The sequence below is a fragment of the Pogona vitticeps genome, chromosome 4 (genome assembly GCF_051106095.1).
Source record: "Pogona vitticeps strain Pit_001003342236 chromosome 4, PviZW2.1, whole genome shotgun sequence".
In the NCBI taxonomy this organism is placed as follows: Eukaryota; Metazoa; Chordata; class Lepidosauria; order Squamata; family Agamidae; genus Pogona; species Pogona vitticeps.
This window is the reverse complement of record NC_135786.1, coordinates 3352165-3379424: the sequence shown is the minus strand read 5'-3', so window position 1 is coordinate 3379424 and position 27260 is coordinate 3352165. Positions and strand designations below refer to the sequence as shown.

The 27260-nt window shown below is 52.0% G+C and overlaps 1 protein-coding gene across 4 annotated transcripts in view; it reads right to left on the bottom strand.

Moving 5' to 3' along the window:
- The window catches only part of BCL2L1 (BCL2 like 1), a 51053-nt gene extending 26411 nt beyond the window's left edge, over positions 1–24642 (bottom strand). Inside the window, exons 1-2 of one of the 4 annotated variants that reach the window (XM_020807867.3) lie at positions 24401–24642; positions 17236–17908 (exon numbers count right to left, since the gene is read on the bottom strand). In XM_020807867.3, coding sequence (XP_020663526.3) covers positions 17236–17781 — 546 coding nt within the window. In that variant the 5' untranslated portion in view covers positions 17782–17908; positions 24401–24642. Of the gene's footprint in view, positions 1–17235; positions 17909–18189; positions 18435–19390; positions 19544–24400 lie in introns of those variants that run through there. The other 3 variants (XM_020807869.3, XM_020807866.3, XM_020807868.3) reach the window with 3 other exon arrangements.
- Between the last annotated feature and the right edge of the window lie 2618 nt (positions 24643–27260).

The window sequence follows — 27260 nt, the reverse complement described above, 5'->3', positions numbered from 1 at the left end:
TTTCACAAAACTGGGTGTGAAATCTGCCTCAGTGTTCCCAAAGGAACATCTCTCCTCATGAGGCTGTCCCTCTGCAACGTGGTGGGTATCACAAAAGTCAGTCCAGAACAAAACAAAACAAACAAACAAAGACCAGGCTGTTGGGGCACCTTAAAGACTCACCCCGCCATATTTCAGTGCGAGCTACATTTTAGTGCAATGGTCTTCCAGAAAGGAAGGAAGGAAGGAAGAAGTACTTAACCAAAGCAAGCAGTAATTTCAACTCATTTTCTGCCACCCATCACTCACCCCGTTGATAAAAAGAGATGGCTGACGTCTGGCTGCCACAACATAAATCACACCGGGGGGGTGGGGGAGAGGACAATACAGTATGTGTCGCTTGCAAGCTAAGCTTTTGAGGTAGGTCACAAAAGCAGATCTCCTGGGGCTTTCAAAGAAAACATAAGACTGTCCCTTTCCAGCTTAGGTGTCACCAGTGCCTGGGGCACCGAGGTTCAACAAGGAGAAATGGGGCCTTTTCCGTGGTGGCTCCCAGCTTTACGAAGAATTGCCAGGAAAAGGGGATAATTTAGGAAGTGGCTAAAAAGATGGCTCTTTGAAGTGGAACTGCTATTTGCACGTTCCCATTAGAATGCAATGTGAACGTTCCCAGTTAGAGCAATTTATATCATGGCTTCATTGGGACATGGTTTTATTGTTTTAGTTACAGAAATGTTTTGGAGGCACCGACATGTTTAAAAAGGCGGAGTGGGATCCACGCAGGCCGTGGGCTGTGGCCAGGCTTGCAGAAGGAGAATAGGGTAATGGTGGAACCAGAACCCAGGTTTCCTCGAGCCACAATGACCTTGGATGGAGTGGGGAGCCTCTGGCCCATACATAGCTCCCCGGCCTTGCCCTCTAGCAGAGAAGGTCTGAATTGGGTTTTGTTCCATGCCACAGCTTTCCTACCTAGGAGAACAGCAGTTGCCAAATGCTGCAAGTTACACGGGCTTCCCATTTTTGCACACCTAAGCCAGGTGCACGTGGCCCTCAGTCCCTGGGGGAGAAAGGGTCCCAGCACCCAGCTTCCACAGGAAAGGACAATACTCACCCACCCACCCACCCCACATGCCACAATGAAGCAGCTGCAGGGGTCTGGTGAGCAAGGGGTGGGAAGGGGCACGGATGGGGAGGGGAGGGGTGGTGCGGGAATGCTTCGACACAAAGGCCACACATGTAGGTCGAGCCGGAGATTAACACCTGCTGAGGATGAAGAGGCTGTTACCACTGACGATCCTAGCTAATGCCCTTCGGAAAATAGGGGCTTTGCCCATTCCTGCCCCCATGGACCCATTTGTGGACATATGGCGTCTGAGCCCCTTTCTCTTCCCCCCCCCCACACTCCTGAGGGGCACAAATGGGAGACACACACCACGCCAGAACGTCTACCTGCGGTCTGACATGGTGACGCACAAAACACAGACGTCCCCCCCTCCCCGCCTGCACTTCGGTAGGCAGAGACACATTAAGCTTCTTATTATTTCTAATTTCTAGTGCATTTCAAAGCCCACGGTATGATTAATGGGCTTTCTGTTGCGCCAAATCACAAAAAACGGGCCGAGTAAAGTGGGTCGTGACGACTCCCGTTCCACTCAAGGCTACAAGGCAACAGCTTGGCCAACCCAACCGCCAGTCCACAACGGAGAGGAGACTCCGGCCTGGGTCTCCTGGTTCCGAACCTTCTTCACCATCCAGGATCCCTGGGGACAAAATGACGACACAAGAGTGGTGCTGGCCGTTGTTAAGTCTCTTCCATACCTCACAAAGAAGGCAAGGTGGGACCCGATGGATGCACGGTCGTTCGCCCTGTGTTTCAGGACAGGACAAGTGTGGACCGATGCCTGCTGGGACTGCTATATTTGTAGAGCGCACCTTTTCCGAGGCCAAAGGTTAACCAGCTTTCCTTTGGAATCTTCCCATCAGGTGGAGACCAGGGTTCAGAAGAAGGGGCAGCCCAGGGACCCACCAGCCTTCAACTGCTGTCACCAGCCAGTGGGCAGTGGGGTCTAACTCAGGGACAGCGTCAACACCCCTGCTTCTTAACGGCTAAGTACTGACAAAGATGGAGAGAAGGAGAAGCCGACAAGTGCAGAAGGAGGAAACACAGGAATATATCCAAGCCGAGCACGACAGGTAGATGTCCAGTGAAAGTCTGGGGTTGGTGGGAAGTCCTGTTTCTGAAAATGCTGGAAGCTGGCCTATCTGTTGCCAAACAAAAAAAGGAACATCGCCTCGGGGACAAAAGCCACAGGAAACAATTTTCAGGTGGGCAAACGGAGCCATTCGTGTGTTCTGAGCTGCAGGACTCTCACAGCCATTCTGGAGAAACAGGGCTGCCCAGGGACGGACCATCTGGCCATGCCCAAGACAGAAAGTGCACAGCCGGGGAGAAAGTGAACAGAATCCCCTTCGCCCGGCCATTTCCTTCTCCCTGGGGGCTTGTAAAATATCCTGTGTGCTCAAGCTCCTGGCAAAAGCAAGTGTGGGGGGCAGGAGGAAGGCGCAATGCACGTCGCGCATAGGGCCCAAAGCCACTCAGGAGGAGCTGCCTGTCACGTGCGTCTCCTCCTGAAGATGGGCAGGGGAATCTGGGCTCAGGGACAGCGTGTCTGCTTGGAGCACAGAAGGTCTCAGGTTCAAGGGACACACCGTAGGTGGGCAAGGCCTTCTAGAAACTCTGAAGGCCGCTGGGTGTGTGTGATAAATCTGTGAGCCTTGGGGAAAGATTTCAGCTTCCCACAGAAGGCCCGTGCCTTCTGCTCGGTGAGACCCCAGAATACAGTGGACAAAACAAGCAGCTCGCCCATTCATTTTGAATTCTCTAATCTGCACAAGAGCATTGCAGAATTTTGTTTTTCCTAGTGCAGAATGTAGATCATGGGTGCCACACGCTGCATTTTTCTCCCTTGTAAAGCAGAAGCACCTCCATCTGCGAATGTTATTAAGCCATCAGGTGGGCGTCTTTCACTGGTCATCTTAGGCAGCAATGCTGGCTTTTTAGTCCACCATTCTCTGAAGCGGACAGTCTTCAGCGAAGAGGGCTGTGGGGTTCTCAGAGTTGATCTCTAGATCCAAATGCTTCCTGTAGCTGAACTTAGGAGGCAGCCCTTTCCTAGGCTCTCAAAATCGCTTGGGGGGGGGGAGGGCTTGGAATATGTGCCAACTCTTGCAGGTGCCACTTCCCCATTTCCCAAGGAAACTGGACAGCCTGGTTCGGATGGATGATAAAGGCTGGCACTCTCTGTAACAGCCAGAGCACACAGATTCGGAAGAGGATGGAGAACCCCCAGAATCTGGGAATGGCTCTACCAAGCCCTGGGGTCAGACGAAAGAGTTGTCTAGGGAGTGTATTCGCAAAGGCTGGGGAGTGTTTGGCAAGCTCCCTTTTCCCACCCAGGTCAGCTTCATCGAGAGGGAAGGTGAAGGTGAAGTGAGTTGCAAACAGATGGCAAATGTCCTCTTCCTGAGGTTCGTCCCAAAGTATTGGTGTTGTGTGGGCTGGCGCAGCCAGTCCGGAGAGCCTGGAGCAGTGGGCAGAGGCTGCTCAAGAGAAACCCAGGCAGAGGCTGTGCGCAAGGGGCTTGGTTAGGATTTTTGGCCTTGGGAATCTTGAAAGAGAGAGAGACGCAAGGAACCACCTTACGCCACCTAGTCACTCGAGACAGAAAGCTAACGAGCCTCTCTCAAACGAATTCAAGGGCTGTTGAGGACAGGGCACTGTGGAGATGGCTCATTCATAGGATCGCCTTAAGTGGGAGATGATTTGACAGCATAGAACAACAGCAATTACAGTGAGAAGAAAGGAGAATGATGAGAGGAAACACAACCGTCTGGTGCAGGTGCCAAATCCAAATACTGTACAAGGTCCCCCCCCCTTCCAAATTCCTCTTTAAAAACTTTACTGCATGAATAAAATACCATCAAAAGGTGAACCACCGAGGCCTGCAGGAGTTTCTGCATTTCAGGCAGGCCAGTGCTAAAAGCCAGAGGGTGAGCTGAAAAGGGGGAGGACACAAGAAAGAAAAGGAAAAGCACCAAAATCATGCTGGCTCAGCGGTTCAAAGCTGTCGGGCCTTTGACATTCCAAGATGGAGACCAAAGATTCTAACCATATCGCTTTGAGGTGTGGATGTTATCAGGTTCACCCCAGGGAACACAGAATCAACTGTCTTTTTCCACTCCTGCAGAGAGCAGGTTGCCAGTCACCCAGTGAACTCTCCGAAGCCTTTGAGGGAAGGAGAGGGTTCCTGGTTTCAGCTGGAAGCAGAAGTCACCAAAAATATGGCAATCCTCATATTACAAAATCTGGGCAAATTAAGAGGATGATAGAGTTCTTCCATCTAGGTCGGCAAGGGAGTCTCTGTGTGGGGATCCTCTTTGTATTCCATCCTCCATGTTGCACATATAGAGCATCTTTCCTCCAAGCTTCCAAAGCAGCAACGGTAAGGTAAAGGTTCCCCTGGACATTTAGTCCAGTTGCGTCCAACTCTACGACACGGTGCTCATCCTTGTTTCCAAGCCGTAGAGCCAGCGTTTGTCCATCGACAGTTTCCGTGGTCATGTGGCCAATGCGACTAGACACAGAGTCCCATTATCTTCCCTCCATGGTGGTCCCTATTTATCTACTCACATTTTGCATGCTTTCAAACGGCTCGGTTAGCAGGAGCTGGGACAAGCGACAGGAGCTCAATCCATCACGTGGATTCGATCTTACGACGGCTGGTCTTCTGACCTTGCAGCACAGACGCTTCTGCGGGTTAAGCCGCAGCGCCACCACGTCCCTGATTCCAAAGCAGCACACCTTTAGCTAAAAGAGTACCTTCTGAGCCCTGAGGGGCAGCTATGCTGATCTGCTGCAGCCCAAAGGACAAAGAGACCTGTTCCGCCTTAAAGACTGCCCTGGTAACTTACTGTTTGTTCTGTAAGCTGTCACCAGGCTCGTTCAGGTGATGTAACTGGAGCGTTGGGGGTGTAGCTTTCAGCCTCAGTTCCTGTAAATTTCACATGAAGCTGTCACTTCATGAATGATTCAGTCCCTGAAGTCACCCTCAGCTTAAAACTACTCTGGGATGGAAGAGTCAAAGCTACCCCTCCGAAATCAAGAGCAAATACTGCTTTCCCTTCTCCCATTTTCCACTGTCATTTGCAAGGTCAACTGAGAGAGGCCACTGGACCACACCAGCCATGACCCACACCTAAGATACACAGGGTGCAGAGAGAACATCCGACTGGCTGATCTGTCGTTGCAGAACTCCCTCCCTATGGAGCAGCCATTCCCAAAATTTCAGGGAACGTCCCCCCCACCTTTTGATTTCTGAGAAATCCTCACACCTTTCTACTACTCCTTTACTCTCAACATCCAACCTGTTCCCAGAGAAAACATCTGAATGCCTGAAATCCAACTGGAAGTCATAAATGAAAGCTGGCCCCTTGGAATCAATGGAACTTCCAGAGGAACGGACTCACCCAATCCCCAGTGATTCAACGGAACTGCTCTAGCTGCCACTTACGACTGCAATTTAAAGATAAAAGTGAACACAACAGCTTAGTAAAAAGTCCCACATTCTCACATTTCAAGGTGAATCCTCCCCTCCCCGTTTGGGAAGCAAAGATACGGAGGCTTTAAAGTGGCCGGGAGGGAGACGTAGGGTGGAATTTCTGCCTTCCAAGGTTCAAGTTAGATTAAGCATTAACACAACGTTGTTCTTCATTGCCCCACCACACCGATTTAATCCCAGCCCACAGAAGTCCGCTTGAGTCGTGGCTCTGGTTGAGAAGCCACAGGCACGTAGCTCAGCCCTGGACAGCTTTACAAGGGTGCAAGGATGGTTATTGCAAAACAAACGGGCACAGAACTGTGGTCTCAAACACACAAGGCTGCTGTCCTCGGCCTAGGGATCTCCAGAAGTTTGTGACTCCAACTCCCAGGATTTATGGTCACTGGCCATGCTGGCCTCGGCTGCTGGGACCTGAAGTCCAACATACCTGGAGGGGAGCAGGTAGAGGAAGGCTGTTCGAGACTCCTGAGCGGAATGCAAGAAAACAGCTCTTGAAGACGATGCAAACCAGCCAACAAATAAGCCCCAATGCTTTAACTGGCCACAGCAAAAAGAAGCCAGGGTTCCAGGCTCACAAGGGTTAAAGCCAGAACCAGCTGGTGCTCAGTCCACAGGGTGCCAAGCACCACTGCAACCAAGCTGCAATTCCCTACCCGCCTCAGAAGGGAAAAACATTGACTTGAACTCCCCCCCCCCGCCTCCCCAGAGACATGCGGGCTGCAGCCTGGTTAACTCCCCTTTGCTCCTCCTCAACCCTTTCCATCGCCTGCCCCCCACCCTCTCCAGAGAGGCCGCAGCCGAGCCAGTGAGCGAGCGAGCCAGCCAGCCAGCGTTACGGGAATCCTGAGAGATGGAGCTGGCAAAGTCCACGTGAGCCGGCTCCCGGGAGCTAACACGTGGAACTGCACGGATGAACAGGCTGCGCAGAAGAGCTGCGCTGGGTGTTCCTGCTCGCCGGAGGCTGTCCTCCTCCTCCCCCTTCCCCGTCCCCTGCTCCTCTCTGGTGCTCAGTCTAGTTAAAATAAAACGGGAGGGGGGGATAAAAATAAGCCCAACGTTCAAAAAATATAAAAAAATAGCTGCTGTTTTTTGCACAAGAACTGGGTCAGGCCAGCTTCCCGTCATTGCAGGCGAGCAACCCTCACCAGCCTTGTTGGTTGAGGGGTTCCTCTGCCACATTGCCTCCCCAGCATCACGCCTGCTCCCCAGAAACCCCCCCAAAAGCTGGCACCATCTGTCAACCAACACCCCAGTTCTGACACCCAACCCTCCATGCCTCCCCTTCAGACACACACCCCAGGTGCACTGCTTGTGTGCCAAAGTGTAATCCCCCCCCCAAAGCTGGGCAACAAGAAGAAATACCCAAGAGGGAGAAAGATCTGAGACTGTGCCCTGGAAAACGCCCCGCACCCATCCTGCCTCTCTTAGAAACGGTCTACTTCCTCCCTGCTTGATAGGGTGTCGGTAAGGGGAAGGGTTCGGGCTGGCTTCCTGAAAGCCTCTGCCTCATGAGTAGTAGAGGGGGCTAAGGCCTCCTTTGAGACAAGACTTGCTTCCAAGGAGACCTACGGGTGTCTCGTAGGGAAGCGACAGGGAAGGGGCTGCAGAAATAAACACTGTGCCCTTTCCTCCTGCTGTGCCAGGTCCAGGGGCGCTCTGGTAAAACCCGAACCCTGAACATCCATTATAATATCTGTGCCAGGACCCAAGCCATTACGCTGGGAGACAGCGATTCACAGATTCCTCCAGCCAGCACGGTTGGTTGGCTGGAATTTCTGGGAGATATTCTGCAAAAAACAATAATGATGTGGTGGTGGTGGTGGTGGTGGGTTTTCCGGGCTCTTTGGCCGTGTTCTGAAGGTTGTTCTTCCTGACGTTTCACCAGTCTCTGTGGCCGGCATCTTCAGAGGACAGGAGTAGGAACTCTGTCCATGCTCTGTTTCTGTTTGCTGGATAGTTGAGTATTTATAGCTGTGGGAACAGCTTTTGTCCTTTTCAGGAGATAGGGTGATCATCGTGTTTTTGTTGTGATAAGGGGGAGAGATTATCTGTCACTGTGAAAAGCCTTCAAGAATACAATAATAATGTGGCTTTCTCAAGCAATTGTCAAGATCCGGTTGACTCAATCAGCTTTCTTCGGTGGGTGATGGTTGTGTCTCATACCGAGGCCAGGAGTGGGACTCTAGAAGTTCCTTTTTTCCAATGTCGCCTCATTCACAAAGCTGCAGGGTAGTTCCAGTTGAACCCCTTGTTTCAGCTTCAGGCCCCACCTTCAATATAGGCGTGATGATGAGACTAAACACCTTGCCTCTCTAAGCAGTTCCTTGAAAGGGTCACCCAGAGAGTTTGGAAGGCCCTCCACAAACGTTGTCCTTATTACAAGAGGCTTGGGATCCATTCGGGTGGGTGGGGGGAGCTCAGCAGGGCCTTGTCGCAATGTGAAGTCCAAGAGGAACCATACATTCCAGTCCAGGCAATCCATCGATGTCTGGCCCGCCTCTCAACTAGGGTGGGATTAGAGCTCCGCTTAGCCAGTTTAAGAGATTTCGGTCCAGCCGTACACTGAACCCACCCCCCCCCCCGGAATGAGCCAAGCCCCAATGATGCTTGGAGAAGCCTCGGTTGGCTCACCGGGGTGGTTGAGGTGGCTGCCATCTCGTGAATTATCCAGGCAAACGGCGGCTCTCCTGGATGGCTGGAAAGATGCATCAAATCGGTCTCTCCCCCCCCCCCCCACTCCAAAGAAAGCTCTCCCGGGCGATGTTATCAGCACCTGAGAGAGGAAGGAGACTCTACGCTCACAGCTTTCTAGATTTTGCTTAATAATTTAAGACAACCATGGCGTGGGGGGGTGGGAAGGCAAACGCTCAGAACTGGCATTTGGCTCTGGCCCCCCACCCACCCCCACTGGGTGCCCCCAGGGCTCAGGGAGCGTGTTCACGTCCTTGTTATATAACGGCCAGTGACGTCATGTTCCGAGGCACAAGGCTGGCGTGCCAGGCAGGACGGCGCTTTCTGCTCTGTGAATGAAACCCACACACGCAGAGCTATGCTGGCCCCCACATCTCCGCAACCACAGGAGAGAAAGCTCCAGTTTGGGGGGCCCAGATTCAGTCAGCAGCACCCCACGGCAACAGAGACAAACAGGATCTGCTTGTGGCCAAAGCATCATCACGCAATCTTCAGGACAGATCCCTGGAAGCATTCGTTCTTCTTTCCTTCTGCGACTTGGAGGAAGGGAGAATAATATGCTTTTCACAATAACCCTCAAAAAGTATCTCTACAGAGAAGCCACACAAAACTCACAGGGCTCCCAACCTAAAAGCAGGGGCGCAATACCTAAAATTTAAAAAAAGCATATGTGCAGAAATGCAGCCACCCAGACCAGGAAAACAAGGGCCTCCATATGGAGGCTGCAGACGAAACAGGAGGAGGGTGATTTGCCAAAAAAAAAAAAAAAAAAGGGTTCTTTCTCATCTCTCACATTCTCTGAGGCAGGAATGCTACTTGGGAAAGGAAATGGCTGGGGGAAGTCATTCCATCGGCATTTCCTGAAGCGCTCGACAGAAAACCCTCCCACTTCCGAACGGAGCTGAGCGGCTGCCAGACCTGAGAACACAGCAGAGATGGGGAGGATTCCGTCCCACTGCCAGCCATTACCTGCAGCTTACATCTGGGTCTGCCCCTGGCGTGGCTCGGAGGCAATCAGATCCTGAAGCCCGGGAGGCCAGGATCAACCCTTTGGCTCCTCAGAGGCAAAAGGAAGAAGATGCTGCCTGGGGCAGATCTGCCAGGACTGTGCACGCAAGCACCACACAAAAACGGCCTTTGTGGTCTTGACCCGTCAAACTGACTCAGGGCACCGATGAGGTCTTGCCGGGATGTGGCCCTCTAAAAGTGTGGCAAGAGTAGCACCAGACAGATCATGCACGGAAGCATGTACAAAAGTCATGGGAGATGAAGTTTAGTTCACAATCGCCCCCCCCAATAGTGAAACCACTGGATCGCTCTCTCCCTCCTCGTCCGTAAATCGGAAAAGTCAGCGGAAAGGTGTAGAGAGAGAGGGAGAAACAAGGAAAGCCTTGCAGCCGCCCCGTTTAGTCCCTGATGGGATAGCTGTCCATGGGGTCTGCGGGCCTAGTTTCTAAGACCTGGAGAAAGCTGTGGCCAGAATCCACAAAGGCAACGGAGCAGCATTTCCTCCCCTCCTACCGACAGTCCTTCGCAGAATCAGTTTCGTGACAGCCGTGCAAAGGAGAGTCCACCGGAAAGGGATGGGGTGGTGAGTGGTGTGGAAGACACTTGCACAACTGAACTTCCATGATTGTGCAACCCGACAGGCTAAACATCTCGAGGAACGGAGGAGGTAGTTTTCCACACTACATTTGGCGGTGGAAGCAGCCAAGGCACGATGGATTCAGCCGGAGGGAAAAAATATTATCTGATATAACGACCACAACCATGTAAAAGCTGGAAATAGGATGCCTTTGGCACCACAAATTTAAAAAGGAAAAAAAAACCACTGCTGAAGTCAGGGAATGCTATGATACAAGTCACAAGCACGCAAATGGAGGAAAGGTGAAAATGACCGATTTTAAGATGGGAGCAAAAACACTTATTTTCAGAACTGGTGAATGGGATTTAACCTGCCTGTTTGTGATGTTTTGAATGTACTCTTTGTTAATTTTAGTGGTATTAATATATATAATTGCTTCAAATGGTATTTACGGCAGGGTTGGCTTTTCCTGATTGCATATTTTTATATTTAAGAATTTGGTTTCATAGTTTGTTTGTTTGTTTGTTTTTGAAGCTTGTAAACCACCTTGAATACAATTTTCCAGTGGAAAGGTGGGGAATAAATGTAGCGATAAATAAACGAACAGAGGATGCAAAACCGATCTCCGGGACCTCCTTAGATGGCATAAGCCTCTGACCCCAGGGGCTGCAGCCACACTGTTGGGCTACGCAGACGCGCAACACCCCTACTATGTGGTCCCAGCAGTGATTTCCCTTATGGACACTGCATTTCTATACAGGCCACAGTGGTTGCTTTTTTCTTGGCAAAATGGATGTGATCTTTGACTTGCAAAGTTACTATGTAAATGAGCGAGCCCCAACCCATGGGTGTGCCCTGCCAGACCAGTTGAATTCCAAACAGACAAGAACACCGCCTCATTTGACAAGGAAGGCATTAAAGAGCAAGTAGGCAGATCAATAGGCCAGGAGTAAATGGGTTGCTTTGGGTGTCAACTTTGAGCAAACTGGATGTTCCTGGCGGAACCATCTGAAGGGTGCTAGAAGCTATGAAGAGTCCATCATGCCAAAGCGCTTAAGTCATCCAGATCACCGACACACCTGGTACACACCTTCTTGCATACCATCAGAAAGGGAAACAAGAGGACCACCAAGAAAACACTGGGTCCGTGGGCTCCAAAGGTCTTCCTGTGGTCTTCTGGGGTCTTCCCTTTTCAAGGTGGATAAAGCTATAGGTTGGCTTCTAATAATGATGATGATATTTCGCCCTGAGGATCAGAGACCATCTGCCTCTGTATACAAGTTGCTGAGTTGCACGGGCAAGGTGCGATTCTGCTCACACCGTCCTTGTGGGCTTCCCTGAGGCATCTGGTTGGCCACGGTGCAAACAGATACGCTTTCAGTCTGGTCCATCGGAACTCTTTTTATGTCTTTACATTACAATTCCGGGAACAAGCAAGCAAGCAAAAACAGCCACATCCACACCTTCACTGGCCACCACTGCTTCCACTCGGCAACATCTCCAAATGGTTCTGCAAGCCCTTGTGCGTTGGCTTTCCCACTTCCCGGGGTCGGGCAGGAGCAGGAGGTTCTGCTTTTAGGGAGGTTGGCCCGTCCTGTTTTGAAGCCAGCTTGCTTTTCTTTTTAACGGGCCCTCCAGCACAGGAGAGAGAGGCACCACGCTTGACACCACGAAAGCTACACTTTCTGCCCTCCATCACCTACATAGATCCAGCTGAGGGCAGAGAGAGAGAGAGAGAGAGACACCGCTCTGACCGCCTCAGCCTGCTTGGATGCCTCAAAAGGGTTCTAGGAGAAGCTGGCAAAGGGGAGGAAAAGAAAGGGGGCCTGAATCGTCGTCCCCCCTCCCTCTGCTCTGGCCCAGCTGACCACCTCTCAATGTGCCCTTGCTTATCTATCACACGTGGGAATAACTTTGATCTCTCCCAGGTGGGCAGAGTCCAAGCATTATCCTGGCAGCGCCTTTGAAGTGTGTGCCGCGGCCGCTACCCTTGCCTTGCGCTCCCTCCCCAGAGCCTCCCGGCCCTGCAATGCTCAGCCGCTCGTGAAGCGCTCTCTCTCCTCTCTGCTCTCTGCCAACGCCAGGCCTGCCAGGACTTGCAGGCCTCTCCATGGGTCCTTCCTGCCAGCTACGCCCTCCGCCTTCTCACAACAGTGTTGTCTGAAAAGGGCCAGGCAAAAGGCTGCTCCCCAGGCACCGAGGGAGAGCTAATCCCAGGCTAACAAGACCAAGGCTGTTTCGGGGCGGGGGGGGGAGAGAAGGGGGGCGGGAGGAAGAGAAAGAAAGAAATTGAGATAGAGATAGAGATGCACAGGAGCTGAAGGCTGGCACTAGAGTCGCCACGGGCATTTGGAGAAAACAGAACAGGCTCTCTGTCCTGGAGGCTCTCCTGTCTAAGAACACCACAGAGGGACTGCTACAAAAAACGGCGGTTCCATTCAAGCCAGCAGCACTTGAACGTGTGTTACTTATTCCTTATATGCAAAGAAGAGGGCTTGCATCCTGCAAGGATACAGAGGAGAGAGGCTGGCATGCAATCTGCTTATTTGGGGGGGGGGGGGGCACAACACACCTTTCCGCAGAATCACTTCTTCTTCGGGGCTGCCTAAGTCCCTTGCCCCTGCTTGCTGCAATATTAAGACTCGCTCACGCCTGCTCCTTTCTGCACAGCCCTGACTGGCCATCTGTTCCTCGCTCACCCTGCTATCCGCCAGCTTTCTTGTTATTATGGCTAGCCAAAGGCCTGCTGGGATAACGGGAAGGCTGTGCTCCCTGCAGGTTACTGGGAGATCCTCCGTGGGGCCAAGGGGAGGCCTCTTCTTGCTCCCGGGACCGCAGCGTTCCTGTGCGCAGCACTTGACTAACCCCCCCCCCAGGGAAAAGCGTCACTCGCAAAGTGGAGAGGGTGCCTGCCCCAACTGGGTGGAGAAGCGAAGTGGTCTTGAAACTGCTAAACAGAGCAGCTGGCGACCAAATGTACTCTTAACTGAGGAGTCAAGGTACAAGAAGGAATGCAACTAGTGCCAAAACTTCACAGCCCAGGAGAGATTTGAACCCAGCTCTTCCTGGTCCATGTTAACGTGCAACCCGTTAGGCCACATTAGGCTTTTGTCTGTTGACTGTTTTCCAGTAACCATAGCCTCTTTTGTTTTTTTAAAAAAACGGTAAGGTAGGCGATTGTCTAATATTCCCATTTTATAGGTGGGGAAGGGAGGCTGAGCACAAAGCATTCAAGAACTCCACAACCATTCTTTCCTTTAGAACACACAGGCTGCCTTTCAGGTAAAACCCGGGAGTCAACTGAAGTTGGAATGCAAGACCTTTGGAGAGCACCAAGGTGGGTTGAGCAAGGTGGGATTAGCCTGGTGGACAAAGCCGGCCGGCCAAGGTCCAGCAATGAGGCCCCCTGCATGGCCTGCTTGAGATAATTCTCTCCTGATCCCCTCCAGAATGGATGCTTTTGAATTGTGGTGCTGGAGAAGACTCTTGAGAGTCCCCTGGACTGCAAGGAGAACAAACTTATTATAGGTGTTCAGATTTCACTTCACTTCAACCTACTCCTTACCAAGGTGGATAAAAATCAATCCTTTAAAAAAAATTTTTGAAGGAAATCAACCCTGAATGCTCCCTGGAAGGACAGATCCTGAAGCTGAGGCTCCAATTCTCTGGCCATCTCATGAGAAGAGAAGACTCCCTGGAAAAGACCCTGATGTTGGGAAAGTGTGAAGGCAAGAGAAGAAGGAGACAACAGAGGATGAGATGGCTGGACAGGGTCCTTGAAGTGACCAACATGGATTTGACCCAACTCCTGGAGGCAGTGGAAGACGGGAGGGCCGGGCGTGCTCTGGTCCAGGGGGTCACGAAGAGTTGGACACGACTGAACGACTAAACAACAACAACCTGCTTCAGGATAACCAGAGAGGGTGTCACTTATGCCCGCCTGGGCTGTGCAGCTTTGCTCTGCCCAGCTTTGGGTGCTTCTTGCTGCTGTTCAACACCTCCCTCATCCACCACTGAAGCCACCCGTACCTCCACCCGCTCACTCCCAATAATTTTCAAGAAAGGTGAAGGAGAGGCTACAATGCAGGGAAGGCAGGCAAGCGGAGGTCTGAAGAGCAGGGACCACGGGCTTGGCCACCTGGGCACCCCTACCATACTCGCACAAACAATGCATTTGTGCCCAGACACAAAAAGGCAAGATTGTGGGGTGGGGGCGTGGGGGAAGAGGGACAAGTTAAGAGCAGGATGGAAAGAGGAGGGGGACCTCTTTCTCCTGTCAAGGAGGGGCCAGTGGTGACTTTCCATCAGTGCTTTAATCTAAATCCCCCCAGGGAGTTCGTTTACAAAATCAGATTACATTATCGCCTTGGTCTCCAGGATACAACCCAATCGTCACCAGAGCGACTGGGATGTGGAAATCTCCATTGGGCCCGGGACTAATCTCGCAAACAGGAACTGGAGGGGGTGGGGGGGGACAGAGGGAGGGAGGGAGGGAAGGAGGGGATCAGGAGAGAAGACAGGAAAAGCACTAAGGGGGCCAAAGAGAAAGAGGAACCAGTCTGGTCTGTTTGGGCAGGCACACCTCAGGTTGGGCCCCAATAAACAAGCACATTCCGGGCATACCTGGCAAATATTCCTCCCCATCCCCACCCCCACCTGCTCTCTTGCTTTGCCAGCCCAGCTCTCTTCGGCTCCTGGACTTCACTGCAGGCTCCTACCTCTCTCTTCCCTCTGACCCCTTGCCGGCCACCCTTCCTTCTGGGCAGTTCAGAGCATTCTAGACCCTCAAGTCATTTCCAGCTGTATGGAGCCACCGGACTGAGCCAGGTGGATCCTTTGGTCACCTAAGGGGAAGGGAGAAGGCCAGCTCCTTACAGCTGACCACACACGGTAAAAAGTGAATGAGAAAAGCCCTCGGTGGGCTGACAACCTTGTGTTGCATTCACAACCTGTTGTGAATGCAACAAAAGGTGATTGTTTTAGAGCTGCCACATCTTCAGGTGTCCCACCAGCCAGGATGACATCCTACCTCCCACAGGGTAGAGGCAGGAGGAGGAGCAATGATCCAATAGGGGCATGCTCTTCTTCTAAATGGTGGATCCAAAGTTTTGTCCTGCAAATGGGACAAAACTTACTTTAAACGCCTGGAGATCTAGGCTCAAGTCCTCCCTGAGTCATGAATGCTCAGACCCTAATTTACCTCGCCAGGTCGTTGTAAGAATCAAGTGGGGAAGAGAGTCAGGGGATCTGGTCTGCAGCTCACCAGAGGAAAGGCAGGACGTACTGTATGTAAATTATTCAGCATCCTGGCGGGCTCCTAGTTTGCCACTGAGCACCACACTTTCAGCTCAGCCCTGCTGGACAGAGGCAGAGGGCTCTCTGGGTGGGAGCAGCCGCTAAGGCTTGGCCAAGGGTCTCCTCAAGTTTACAGGGAGGGTGGAAATGTTAGTTCTGGGGACTATAATCGCCCACTCGTTGTTTTGTTTTTAAAGTCATATTTTCAACCCCTGACTTGGCAACGCAGCTAAAAGAGGTAAAGGACATAACTGTAAAGGCTCAATTGACCGTTGTACAGCAGACCTGGGATGGGAAGGGTTCAATGCCCAAGTCTTGCCAATCTCTTGGCAACAGAGATAACAGATAAACAGGGCAAAGATATAAGGAAGCCTCGTACCAACTTTAACATAAGGCAGACACAAAAATGGCAACCACAGGGATGAAAGCGGCTTTGTACTCAGCTAAGGGTGAGACTTCGTTTCAGCTAGGTCATCAATTCGCTCGCCTACCGCACAGGCTGCTCTGCCACGCACAGATGGTCCGTGGAAAGACAAGGTCTGGCCGAAGGGGTTTTTCTCTTCCGAAACCCAAGAACAGAAATTTTTATCAGGGCCAGGCCCTGGGGTTCTAGGATGTGAAGGCACGCTCTCCGTGTCAGCCCTGAATTGCACCCCATCACACTCCATGCCTCACCACAGGCGGAGAACACTTGTGAAAACCACGGCTATGGTGACCACGGAACCTTCTTTCAAGCAAAAGGGGGTGGGAAAACACTGGGAGCCACCAGTCCCAAATGAAACACATCCGGGGCCTCTGAAGCCACGTCCCGGCAGCCACTGGATCAACTGCATGAGCTAACCTTTTCCACAGACCTCTCACCGTGCTTAAGAGAGACACGCTAGCGACAAACCAAGTTCCATGCACCAGGAGGGCAAGTGTTGGTCGCCACCCTGAGTTGGGCTAACAGAAGAAGAAGAAATAATAATATAGATGTCAAGCCTAGTAGCCACTCAAGGGTTCGTTGTTCCTTGGCTCTCCCCCCCCCCCGGCCCCGCCCCCGCCCCCGGCATGCCAGGCTGTGGGCTGTGCAACCGGCTGATCTCTGGGCTGACATCTTCCATCATCCCTGATTCTGAACAACAGTTTTGGAGCCTTGCAATGAAGACCCCTGGCGGCACGCTGACCCATCCAGCACGTGGTGTTGGATGTGGGAAAGGGGCAGTTCAACCCCCTCCTCAACCATGAGGCTCCCTAGAAGCCATTCATTTATTTTATTTATTAGATTTATGTCCCACCCATCTAGACCAAGGGTCTGCTCTGGGCGGTTTACAAATAAAACCAAAAACCAAAGCCATGGGGTAAGGACCTCTCTTTCTGTACCTAATGGTGTTGCACAGACAATACAAAGCATCTCTGCAACTCTGCTCGATGGGCTGTGGGATGCAGAATGTTCTAACGAAAGAAGAACATTCTAATGAACAAAGTGATGGATTGAAACAGGCAAAATACCAGCTGGCACGTCATCAACCCTAGAGATGCATGTCTGCAGCACATGCAAAAAAGAAAGAAAAAGTACATTTAGCCTCAATGAGCAAGGGGTTAGCAGGGAAAATAGCTCAGGGCTTGCAAGCAAGTCAGTCATCAAGACCCCCATGGGCATCTTCCAACAAAAAGGGTTTCACAGGCACCTTAAAAGAGAAGCCTTGTGATTGCCAACTCTTCTGGATAAGATGGACAACACCCTCCATCCCTCCAACTAGCAGGCTGTTGGCCGCGGCAGCTGGGGAGGATGGGAGTGGTAATCTAACCCATTGCAGATGGCAGGAACAGGCACTCAGTGAAGAGGCACGGATGCTTCCATCCCTCTTGGAGGAACAAACTCCCAGAAACAACCAAAGGGGAGGTTCATGAAGGGAGCCTCCCAGCAGCCACCTACGATGCCAGACGGGTCTCTTTCTCGCTCAGCATCCTCAGGATTGGCACCCAAAGCCACTGCAGATAAAAACGGCTCTCTCTGTTGCTTCAATCAAGGAGGTGCTGCTCCCCCCTGCCCAGCTCCCCCGTGCCCTTCTGTCCATGGCTTACCCAGCCGCCGTTGTCTTGGATCCACGGGTCCAGGTGGTCAGTGAGGTACGTGGTCATCCAGCTGGCGATCCGCCCCACCAACACTCGCATCTCCTTGTCTACGCTCTCCACGCACAGGGCTCCTCCGAAGGAGAAAAACGCCACAATCCGTCCCCAGTTCACCCCATCTCGGAAGAGTTCGTTCACCACCTGCTCAAAGCTCTGGTACGCCGTGGCCGGGGTGATGTGGAGCTGGGAGGTCAGGTCGCTGAACGCCCGCCGGTACCTCAGTTCAAACTCGTCCCCTGCCTCCCGCAACGTCTGCCTCACATCCCACTGAGGGTTGTCTTCGTGACCTTCGAGGATGCTCAGGTGCCCGGTGGCTCCGTTGACCACGGGGCTGGCACTGGGGTGCCACGAGGGGCTCCCGTTGAGGACGCCGCCCATGTCTTCCGCCAGCTCAGTCCGGTTCTCCGTCTCCCCCTCGATCTCATTCCAGTTGTAGCCCCGCTGCGACAGCTTGTAGGAAATAAAGTCTACCACCAGCGCCCGGTTTCCGTTCGACATTTTCACACCTCAGCTTGTCTCAGAGAGTCCATGGTCTGGAACACCAGCTGGCCTGCAGGTTTACCGAGCCAGGTTCACTCCGATCCTCTCCATGCCGGTAGCAACCATCCAGATGCCAAGCAGAAAGCTTCGAGAGAGAAAGAGCACCGAGAAAGAGAGAGAGAAGCGAGAAAACAGTTAAAAGAACTGGACAACAGTTCCAATCCCTGGCAGGCGAATGGGAACTGCCCCTTCCCAACTCGGAGAAACTCAAAATTTAATCAGCACCTCTGCAGCTTATCCGTAGGCAGAGCCAGGCTAGCGACTGAGTGGCCGACAAGCTCATCTCCTTCCCACTTTTCACTCCCTAAACCATTCAGACAGGGCTTCCCCCCCCCCCACAACCTGGTCCAGGCAGCCCTGCTTTACCAGACTCAGGTGCCACCAGTCAGGTCCTCTGTCCCAAAGCTCTGTGCAAGGGGGGGCAGACGCTTGTCAGGCCGGGGGTCCCTTTGCCTCATCTCAGAACAAGCTCTGGATGCCAAACCGGCTCTGACTGGAGCAATCTTGCCGCTTGCCAGGCTGGAAAGATGCAGAGAACCAGGCGGCTGGAAAGAAACCCAGGAGGGCTCCCTCTGCCACCTTGATCGAGTGCTGCGGCTCTGTCGCTTGTGACGACGGCTTCGGCAGTCAAGCGTGGAGAGCCCTCCCTCTTCGTTCGCCATCTCCTCCTTCTCTCCCTCCCTCCTGCTCCCTCCCTGATCAAAGCGCTTCTTGATTTTAAGTTAAAGGGATTAAGTCCTACAGGAAGCTCCTCCGCGTACTTCCTTGGGAGCCACGGACGATGCCTTTCCCAAGAGCCAGGAAAGTCTGGGGTGCCTGGGGCTGCCAAAATTGAAAAAAGTGATCAAACTTTGGGGGAGCAGCTCAGGTGTGCTCTGGCCAGGAGAGATCACCTTGACTTGGATTTCAAGGCCAGCCAAGGGCCGGGAGGGGAGAGTTTTATTACTCAGCCTTTCCATTTTTTGCACTGGAAAAACAGCTCGCTTTCCATCCCCTCCCCGCAGCCCCTTTTGGTAGCAAAGTCAAGAGTTTCCTCTGGCTTTTTCCAAGTCCTCGTTTAGGTATTAACCGCTTAAAGGTTGCAGTCGTGAAAGTAAAGCATGGAGGGGGGGAGGCGGAGCAGCCAAAGGTCTTTGACCCAAGGAAGGGGCAACGCTGGGGGGGACGACAGGATTCTGAGCACAGACTCCCCGCCACCCACCACCATCACAAACTGGAATGAGTCACATACAAGACTGAGCCAAGTCTTGGCAGACTTTAGGCAACCGCCAGGGAAGCTACGCACCAAGCAAGCAGGCAGAGGGGTGGAGAGCAGGAAGCGCTCCTGCCCCGCACATCAAAGGACCCAACCTGATGTCGGATGACTCGGAGGGATCAGCTGATGGTGGCGGGCTCCCTCCCTCTCCTGTCACCCGCCACCTCTCCTCCCTGTCCGGGGAGAGGAGGAGGAAGGAGGAGGTTCAGCTGAGAAGGGGAGGCGGCTGAGCCCCACAGTGGCAGCAGCAACTGGGGGGGGGGAGGCGGCACACGTCCCGGGACCCATTGATCTGGCAGGTACTGTACTCACCCCCTGGGAGAGGGAGGCCGACTGCGCAGCTGGGGAATCTCAGCCGGAGAAGGGAACTCTGCCGCCTGCCTCTGGCGCGCGAGGATGTTCTGGAGGCGGTGGGAGGCAGGGAGGCATTCCAGGCTCCGCCAGCCCTCCTTGTCATCCTCGGGGCCCCGCCTCTGGAGATTGGGCCCGCCCCCCTCCAGCCAAGCCCCCACTCCCACCCACCCCCAGCTGTGCAGGCGCTCTGCAAATGTCAAGGCTCTGGCCCAGGAGAAGGGGACAGTGTTTGCCCCCCCCCCGCCAGTTCACGGCTTCTTCTTCAGAAGTTTCGGGTTTGTCGGCTTTTTGTTTTAAAAGCCTCACTGGCTGCGCTTTCGAGAGCACGGCCTCCTCGGTGCGCACATCCGGCTTGCCGTCCTCTACATCCTTCCCCTCTGGGAGGACGCCGGTTCCCTCCCATTCTTCTGCTCTGAGGCTAGCTTGTCCTCGCAGGATTCGGCCACCTCTCCCCGCCGGGGGTCTACGCTTCCAGGGATCAGACAACAGGGGAAGGGGGGCCCCACTTCACTTCCCGAAAGAGGGGAAGCCCCGGTGCATATGAGCAGGCCCGGGACCCACGGCCACATCTGTGCGGACCCCCCTCCGCTCTTCTCCAGCTCTTCCAGCCACCCACCCACCCTGGCCTTCCAGGTATTTCATGAATGGTCCCAAGTCCCGGGGCCTCCTTGGCCCACTGGGACTTCTGCACCCAAATCTCCCAAGCCCCGTCTTCCGGGACCCCAGCAGCCCCTCTGGCCGCTACGCCCTGAGGACCCTCACAGAACCGGCCCGAGGCCCCACAGTCCTGCCTCCACTCTCCTTGGCGAGAAAACTGGGCAGAAACAGGAAGAGATGCCCCCGAGGGAGAGAAATCAACACGCACCCAGAAGGGACTGGCCTGGGAGCCGCCAGGGCAGGTGTGCCAGGGCAGGACGGACACCTCCCACACCTCGCTGATGGCCAAGGCACCTGCCCGCTTTCAGGAAAGCATCCCAAGCGAGCCCCACTGCCGAGGGGACTTTCATTTCCCCCCCCAAAAATACGTAATTCTGCATCACAGGCGCCCGGTTCAGCTTTCACAGTGGATGCTTACTTCGGTGTGTGAATTCTCTTGTCTGCAAAATGGGCCAGCTTGGTAGGGAGGGAGGGAGGGATCCAGAACTAGAATCAAAAGTAAGAGTTTGGTCCGTGGGTATCGTGTGCGTTCAATCCGAGTTCCCCCGTGTGCCCCTCTCCCTGTGGGGCTGCGGGAAGGACAGAGAGAGGATTCCTTAGCTAAACACCTGGGCCTTCCGCAGTCCTATTTATATGTTGGTTTGTATTAAATTTTGAATCCTTTGCAGGCCACCTTTCTCCTGATGAGGAGACCATGTTGGCCGCTCACTCCATTAAAACAGGTAGCATTAAAAATACAATAAATGATGTATTGGAAAGGAATTAAACTGCAAGAAGTAAAAATATATGAAATGATTGAAACATTAAAAACAAATTTACTAAGCTAAAAATCCACATACAGTACAAGACTCAATTATTAAAAGCCTGCCCGAAAAGGTGGGTCTTCAGCGGCCGGCAGAAGGATAAAAGGGAGGGGGCCAGGCTGGTCTCCGGAGGGACAGCATCCCATTACCTCCAGGAGCGGCCACCGAGAAGACCCTCCCTTGTGTTCCCATCCGTCGTGCCTACAGGAGGGCCTCCTCTTATCATCTTAAAGGCCGAAAAGGCTCATATGGGGGGGGGAGATGGTCCTTCAAATAGCCTGGACCAAAGCTGTATGGGGCTTTATAGATCATATGACCAGCATTTTGAAATTGGGCCTGAAAATGGACTGGTAGCTGGCATATTTGTCGTAGCGGGGGCATTATACGCTCCCTATCACTGGTCCCAGTCTGGCCGCGGCATTTTGAACCGGCTGAAGTGTCCAAATTGTCTTTAAAGGCAGCCCCGCATACAATTACCACTTTAAAAAGAAGCAAGCTGTGATGCAAGGAAGTAATTGGAAAGAAATTAATTTCCCGCACCAGAACGCTCTTCCTTTCAAAATGTTAATCCTATCACATCACATGAAGACCCTGACAGGTTAATTTTTTTTTAAAAGGAATACTAAGAAGTCTGGTGCCAGGAAACTACTTCTGAACACTTTATATTAGTGAGAAAGGTGACAATAAGTCTGAATTCTCAGTATTAAGTGAGGAATTTGGACATGAAGTGGAGAGAACGGGGAAACAGGGGGAATAGAAAGGTAACCAACGAATAGGTGTATATAATTTTTAAAAAAAGATTGGGATAATCAAAACGTAGATGTGTTACAAATAGAAATTTGGAACGATTTATCTGGAACAGTTCATATTTGGCTTGTAGCCTTCACAGAGATAAAGTTGCTTATCCTGATGTGTGAATAAAAGTGTGGGCCAGAGGAATCCTTGGCTGGATCCATCAGGGTTTTGCTTGCGTAAGCAAGAACAACAAACAGGGAGGGTTCAAGGCAGTGCAGATACAGTTGTGATTATGAGGGATATTAGGTATTTTGGGGTAGACAAAGGGCCTTGCTCCTCCTTCTGGTGTCTGAAGCTTTATTCCAGTTAGACAGAGGATGCTGATGGCTTGTGGGTTTGTCCCGAAAGCCTTCCTTCACCAGGGCAGCTGAGCCCTGTGGGAGCAAGAGGTTTCCCTGGCTGCTAAAAACCATTCTCTCTTTTAGCTCCTCGGAAGGTTCACTTTGCCCACGGACTCTCTCACCCACACTTCTCCGCATCATTCTTCCACTGCTCAATGTTTACTTACATCACCCTTCCTGTGAAGGAGAGTCCGCCTACTTTCTCAATATCTTGTGAGGTCTACTCTAACTGCACTTTACTGGCACCGCATGCAAAGTTTTCCAGAAAACCAAAAGCTCTCTTCTACAATCTGAGGCAGAGGGAGGTACTACAACTCCCATTAGTCCCAGAAAACACAGGCAACGGTCAGGATCAATGGGCACTAGAGACCACTCCATTGCCTTCAGGTGTCCTTCAGAGGTGGAGGAACTAAGGACAGTTCTCATCCAGGTGCTTGGAGGCAACATCCCACAGAAAGACCTTCTCTACACCATCCAGTGAGCGGCTCAGCCTGTGACGTCTTCCTTCCAGACTAAGGCAGCTTCCTCCTGGAACTGTTTAATAAGGGAGCAGGGAGCAGACGCAGTCTGGCAGAGAAGGGGCAGAACACAGACTTTGCATGCAGAGAGGTGCCTGCTTGCTCCCTGACCTCTCCTCGGGGAGGAGGGCTAAGAAGGGTGGCGCTTGGAGTCAACCCTGGTCTGCCTTTTGGATCCATCCCCTGACTCTACACTAGGCACAAGATGCAGACAGCAGGCAGAGCAGGCAGGGCAGGCTCTCCTTGCTTACAAGCCACTCTTAAAGGACCATGTACACAGAGCACACTGTATAAATAAAGAATAACAAAGGCATAACAGTGACCTATTTTACCCATTCAATTCAGGGCCACGACTAATGAGATTGCAAAGCATTATGCAGATTACAAGGCACAGCACAGTCCTTCTCTGTCCCATTTCCCCCTTCACGCCCTGTCCAGTTCCTTAAACCATGCTCAATTCCCTTTCACCCCCTCACCCACCCCTTCCCCTGCCCCTCCCTCCAGATCCTTATTACCCCCTCTGCTTTGGGCATATTCTTTACCAAGCTGAACCCTGCAGGCTTCTTCCACCTGGCAAAGCTTTTAATTAATTGCAATACACAACCAGGGAAAGAGGAAAGTCGGCCAGCAGGCTTTCTAGAAGCCGCAAGCAGACCGCTTCTTTCGGAGAGCCAAAGATCATCTGGTGGCATGTGAGAAACTAACAAGGTTTATATGGCATAAGCTTGATCCGATAAACCTTCACAAAATGGGCTGCAGAACCAGGAGAGGTTTGCTAGTCCTCAAGGTTCTACACATCTATCAATTTTGTTGCCAGAGCACAACAGCTCCCCATCCCTGAAATTTCTGGGGAAATCACGGAATCCTATCGCGGAAAAACGATCCCACGAGTCCTCAAGTCCACCGAGGCCGTAAATCCAGAGTTAAGTGGCCACTCTTTAAAACCCTCCAGGAGCCCCCCCCCACATACCTGAGGTTTCAGCAGACCTCCAGGACCAAAACAGCCTCTTCCAAGGGGGTCCCCATTCCACCCTCTAACAGCTCTTCCTCTTAGGAAACACTTCCCAAGATTTGGTCAGAATCTCCTGTTTGACCCTTTGAATGGCTTGTACTGCATCTGACCCTAAGCAGCAGAAGGAAGCAAGCTTGCTCCCTCTTCCCTGCCACGGCCCTCCAAGCATCACACCACCTTCTCTTCTGCGGGCTAAGCATCTCCTTCCTCCCCCTTTCCGGGAAGGGTTAGGGTGTTCAGATCCCTCCTGACTCCATCACCCAGAGGGCTCCCCAATTAGCCTACAGGCTGGGGGAAAAAAAAAGGTGTACCTTCTTGCAGAGTACTACAGGTCCCAGAATGGCCCTAAGCAACAGCGTGTCTGTGGGAAGGGGAGGGAAAGAGAAGTTCTGAGATCTGTCACCCTGAAAGGAAAGGCCTTTCCCAGGCTCGGTGCCGTCCCTCTGTACCACGCAATGCCTAACATCCAGAAAAGGCCAGGGGCTGCGCAGAACCAGGGTCACCATCCTTCGCTGGACAGGCAAGCTGGAGCAGAACGGCTTTTCTGAGCGACAACTTGCAGAATCTCTCAACCAGCTCTGTCTGTCTGTCTGTCTGTCTGTGTGTGTGTGTCTTGTAGTTCAGAAAAAGTAACGCTTCCCGCTTCCGCTCCTGAACCTCCAAACTCCTCCCTCGCTTTTCTCTCCCATTCATTTTTCTCCCATTCAAATGAGGCACTTTAGCCCCGCCCTCCCTGAGGCTGAACCAATCACAGAGAAGGGGAGGCGGGCCCACTCGTTCCCCGAGCCGGACCTTTCTGACTGGCCGCGCGCCTGTCAATCTTGCTCCAGCCCCGCCCTTACCTCAGAAACCGACAAAGCCCCGCCCCCTGCCCCCGCTTCTCCTCACCGGCCGCGGTGACCGGCGATCTCGGGGATGAAGCGGGATGGAGGAGCCGCCAAGAGGAAGGCCCCGAAAGGGTTTCGGGCCCTTCAGCGGCTACGGCCAGGTTTTCTTGCCGCCCAGCAGGCGGCGGTTTCTCCGCTGGCGCTGCCTTGCTCCTTGACCGGCCGGGCGAAAGAGAAATGCGCATGCGCTAATCACAGCTCCGGCTCGAGCCGGTGCCGCACATGCGCACCTCGGACATGTGGGGGGGAAAGAGGCTTCGAGGTCCGACCGTCGGTAGTGCGCATGCGAAAAAACATAACGGGGCCGCGTTGGAGACGCTCGCCCACGGAATTAATGCGGTTGCGCACTGAGAAGCTGGCAGCCAAAGGCAAGGCACTGGCGCCCCCTTCTGGCTGAGGGTAGGAACCGCTTGGGAAAATGAGACCGGCGGACGTTTGGAAAATTATGGTCAAGAGGGGCAATCATAGTGTGGGCTTTTCCCAGTATAATTTAACCCCAAAGGAGACTTAACAACGTGTAAGATCAGGGTCAATTTTATATTAAGCCGCCTTGGGTTCGGCAGGAGATAAAAGCACTAAAACAAATCACGTTTGCAGAATTGGTAGCTGTAATTGCTTCCCATGCATGCTATGCTGAGAATTGAGGGAGCATAAAGCGGAAGGTGGAATCCCCAGCACAAAAGCAGCGTGAGCATCCATTCCATCCACGCACCAGAGTCCGTCTCCGATATAACATTCTTTAGCAAGGGCACATTTCCAAAGCAGCAGAGCTGCAACCTGCCACCAGATCTGATTCCATGTTTACTGAGCACTCATACCCACTGGATACAGTGGTCCTTCCAAATGTATACATCCCGTATATATTCCACTCCATAGGATTAGGCCTCTTTCAGTCTTGAGAGACAATGGCAACGTGCTCTGAATAGAGATGTCTTAGAACAGCGTCCAGTGTGGCTGAGGCTGCCAGTTCGGGAGTGACACCATCCCTTCCACACTGGAGACAAACACCATCCGTCCCCTGACCAGCTCCCTGGTTTTGCTGCTTTCGGGACGGCCTCTTGGCCTCGGCCTGCTGGACTCCATAATCTGTGGCAGTTAGAGGTGTCACAAAATAAAGGTTGGGAAACCGCACTGCAAAGCAGGATAAATATTTATTACAAAAAAATTAATTTTCCTTAAATTTGACATATGTTAAGGTGAGCTCCTTCATACACAAGGAGTTCATCCAGAGTTAAGCTCATACAGAACTTGTGTTATAATGAGGAAAACAGTGTGGCGTCGTGGGTTTGAATCTTAGAGTGGGAGATCCAGGTTAACACCCAGACTCAGCCGATGGAGAACTCACCGGGTGATTTGGGTCCGGTGACGCTTAAACTCAGCCTGACCTATTTAGCACAGGGTTGTGGCGATAACATGGAGTAGAAGAGAGGCAGGATACAAGTAATAAATAAGTTAAGAGGTTTGGGAAAAGTATAGGACTTGGTGGAAATCACAGTAATGCTGGGAAAACAGGAAGGCCGAACAGCAGAAGGACTGTTGTAATAAAGGAATCCGTGGCGCTGAGTTCACAAGACCTTAAGAGGGCTGTTAAGAGAGGCAGCTTTCAGAGGTCACAAATTCATAAGGACTCTGTCATGTTGGAAGTAACTTCATGGCATATAACATTACATGGCTGCGTCTGCTGTGCTTCAGAGTTGTGATGCTTCCAGTTATAGCGAGTGTGATTGGCAGATTTAATGATCAGACATAGAATGGAAAGGGTTTTTTTTGGGGGGGGGGGAACTGAAGCAGCAAAGAAACAACTAGATAAGCAGCAGGATAGACGATCCAGCTGCTGAAGAGACATTAGGAAGTTGTTGGTACCTTCATAACTGCACAGTTTTGCTCAAGAAGCACTTGACTGCTTCTTGAGCAAAATTTAAAAAAATAAAATAGCTGGCTGACCTGCTAGCCCTCATTAACGCAATGTTAATCAGTGAGTCAGGTGGGGAGCCAATATTGGCTTTTATTTATTTATTTATTTATTTGATTTATATCCCGCTCATCTGGTAAATCTATACCACTCTGAGCGGCTATATGGCAATAATGATCCTGTTTCGGAAAAAGAAAACTTTTCCTCTGACTCTCCCTTCGTTCCCCATATACAGTTGGACATCACGAGATCACATCACTTCTCTTGGACAATAAATTACAGGCTGCCTGGATTACTGCAGTGTGCTCTACGTGGGGCTGGCCTTGAAAACAGTTCAGAGAGAGAATGGCTGCATCTAAGCATGCAGCTACTTTGGAAAATACTTTGCAATTTGATCTGGAGTTCTGGAGTTGGCATGGGTGAATTCAAAATATTTTTCAGTGATTCACAAAACATAAAGGACAATATGAATCAACCCTCACACACACACACCCTCTGCCGTGGGCTTCTAAGTTTTTCTAACCACTCCAAATGGTGCTTTGCCTGTGTAATTGTTTCATTGTACAAAAGATTCAGGGTGTGTGACTTGCGGTGGTTTTCTGGCGATATGCAGATGATATTATTTTACTGTCAAAAAGCAGCAATAACTTGAAATGACTCAAGATGAAGTTGAAAGAAGCAAGTGTAGAAGCAAGACTGCAGTTGAATACTTAAAAAGACACAAATCACATCTATTAAAGAATTACAGTGCATTACTTTAATGCTGACAATGAAAACGTTGAAATTGTTAAAAAGATTTTGTAGACTGCAACCAAGAACTCAGAAAAAGACTGAGACCTGGAAGGCCACCAGGACAGAATTTTCCCCAACTGTTAGGAAGTGACACTAGAGACACACATTCAT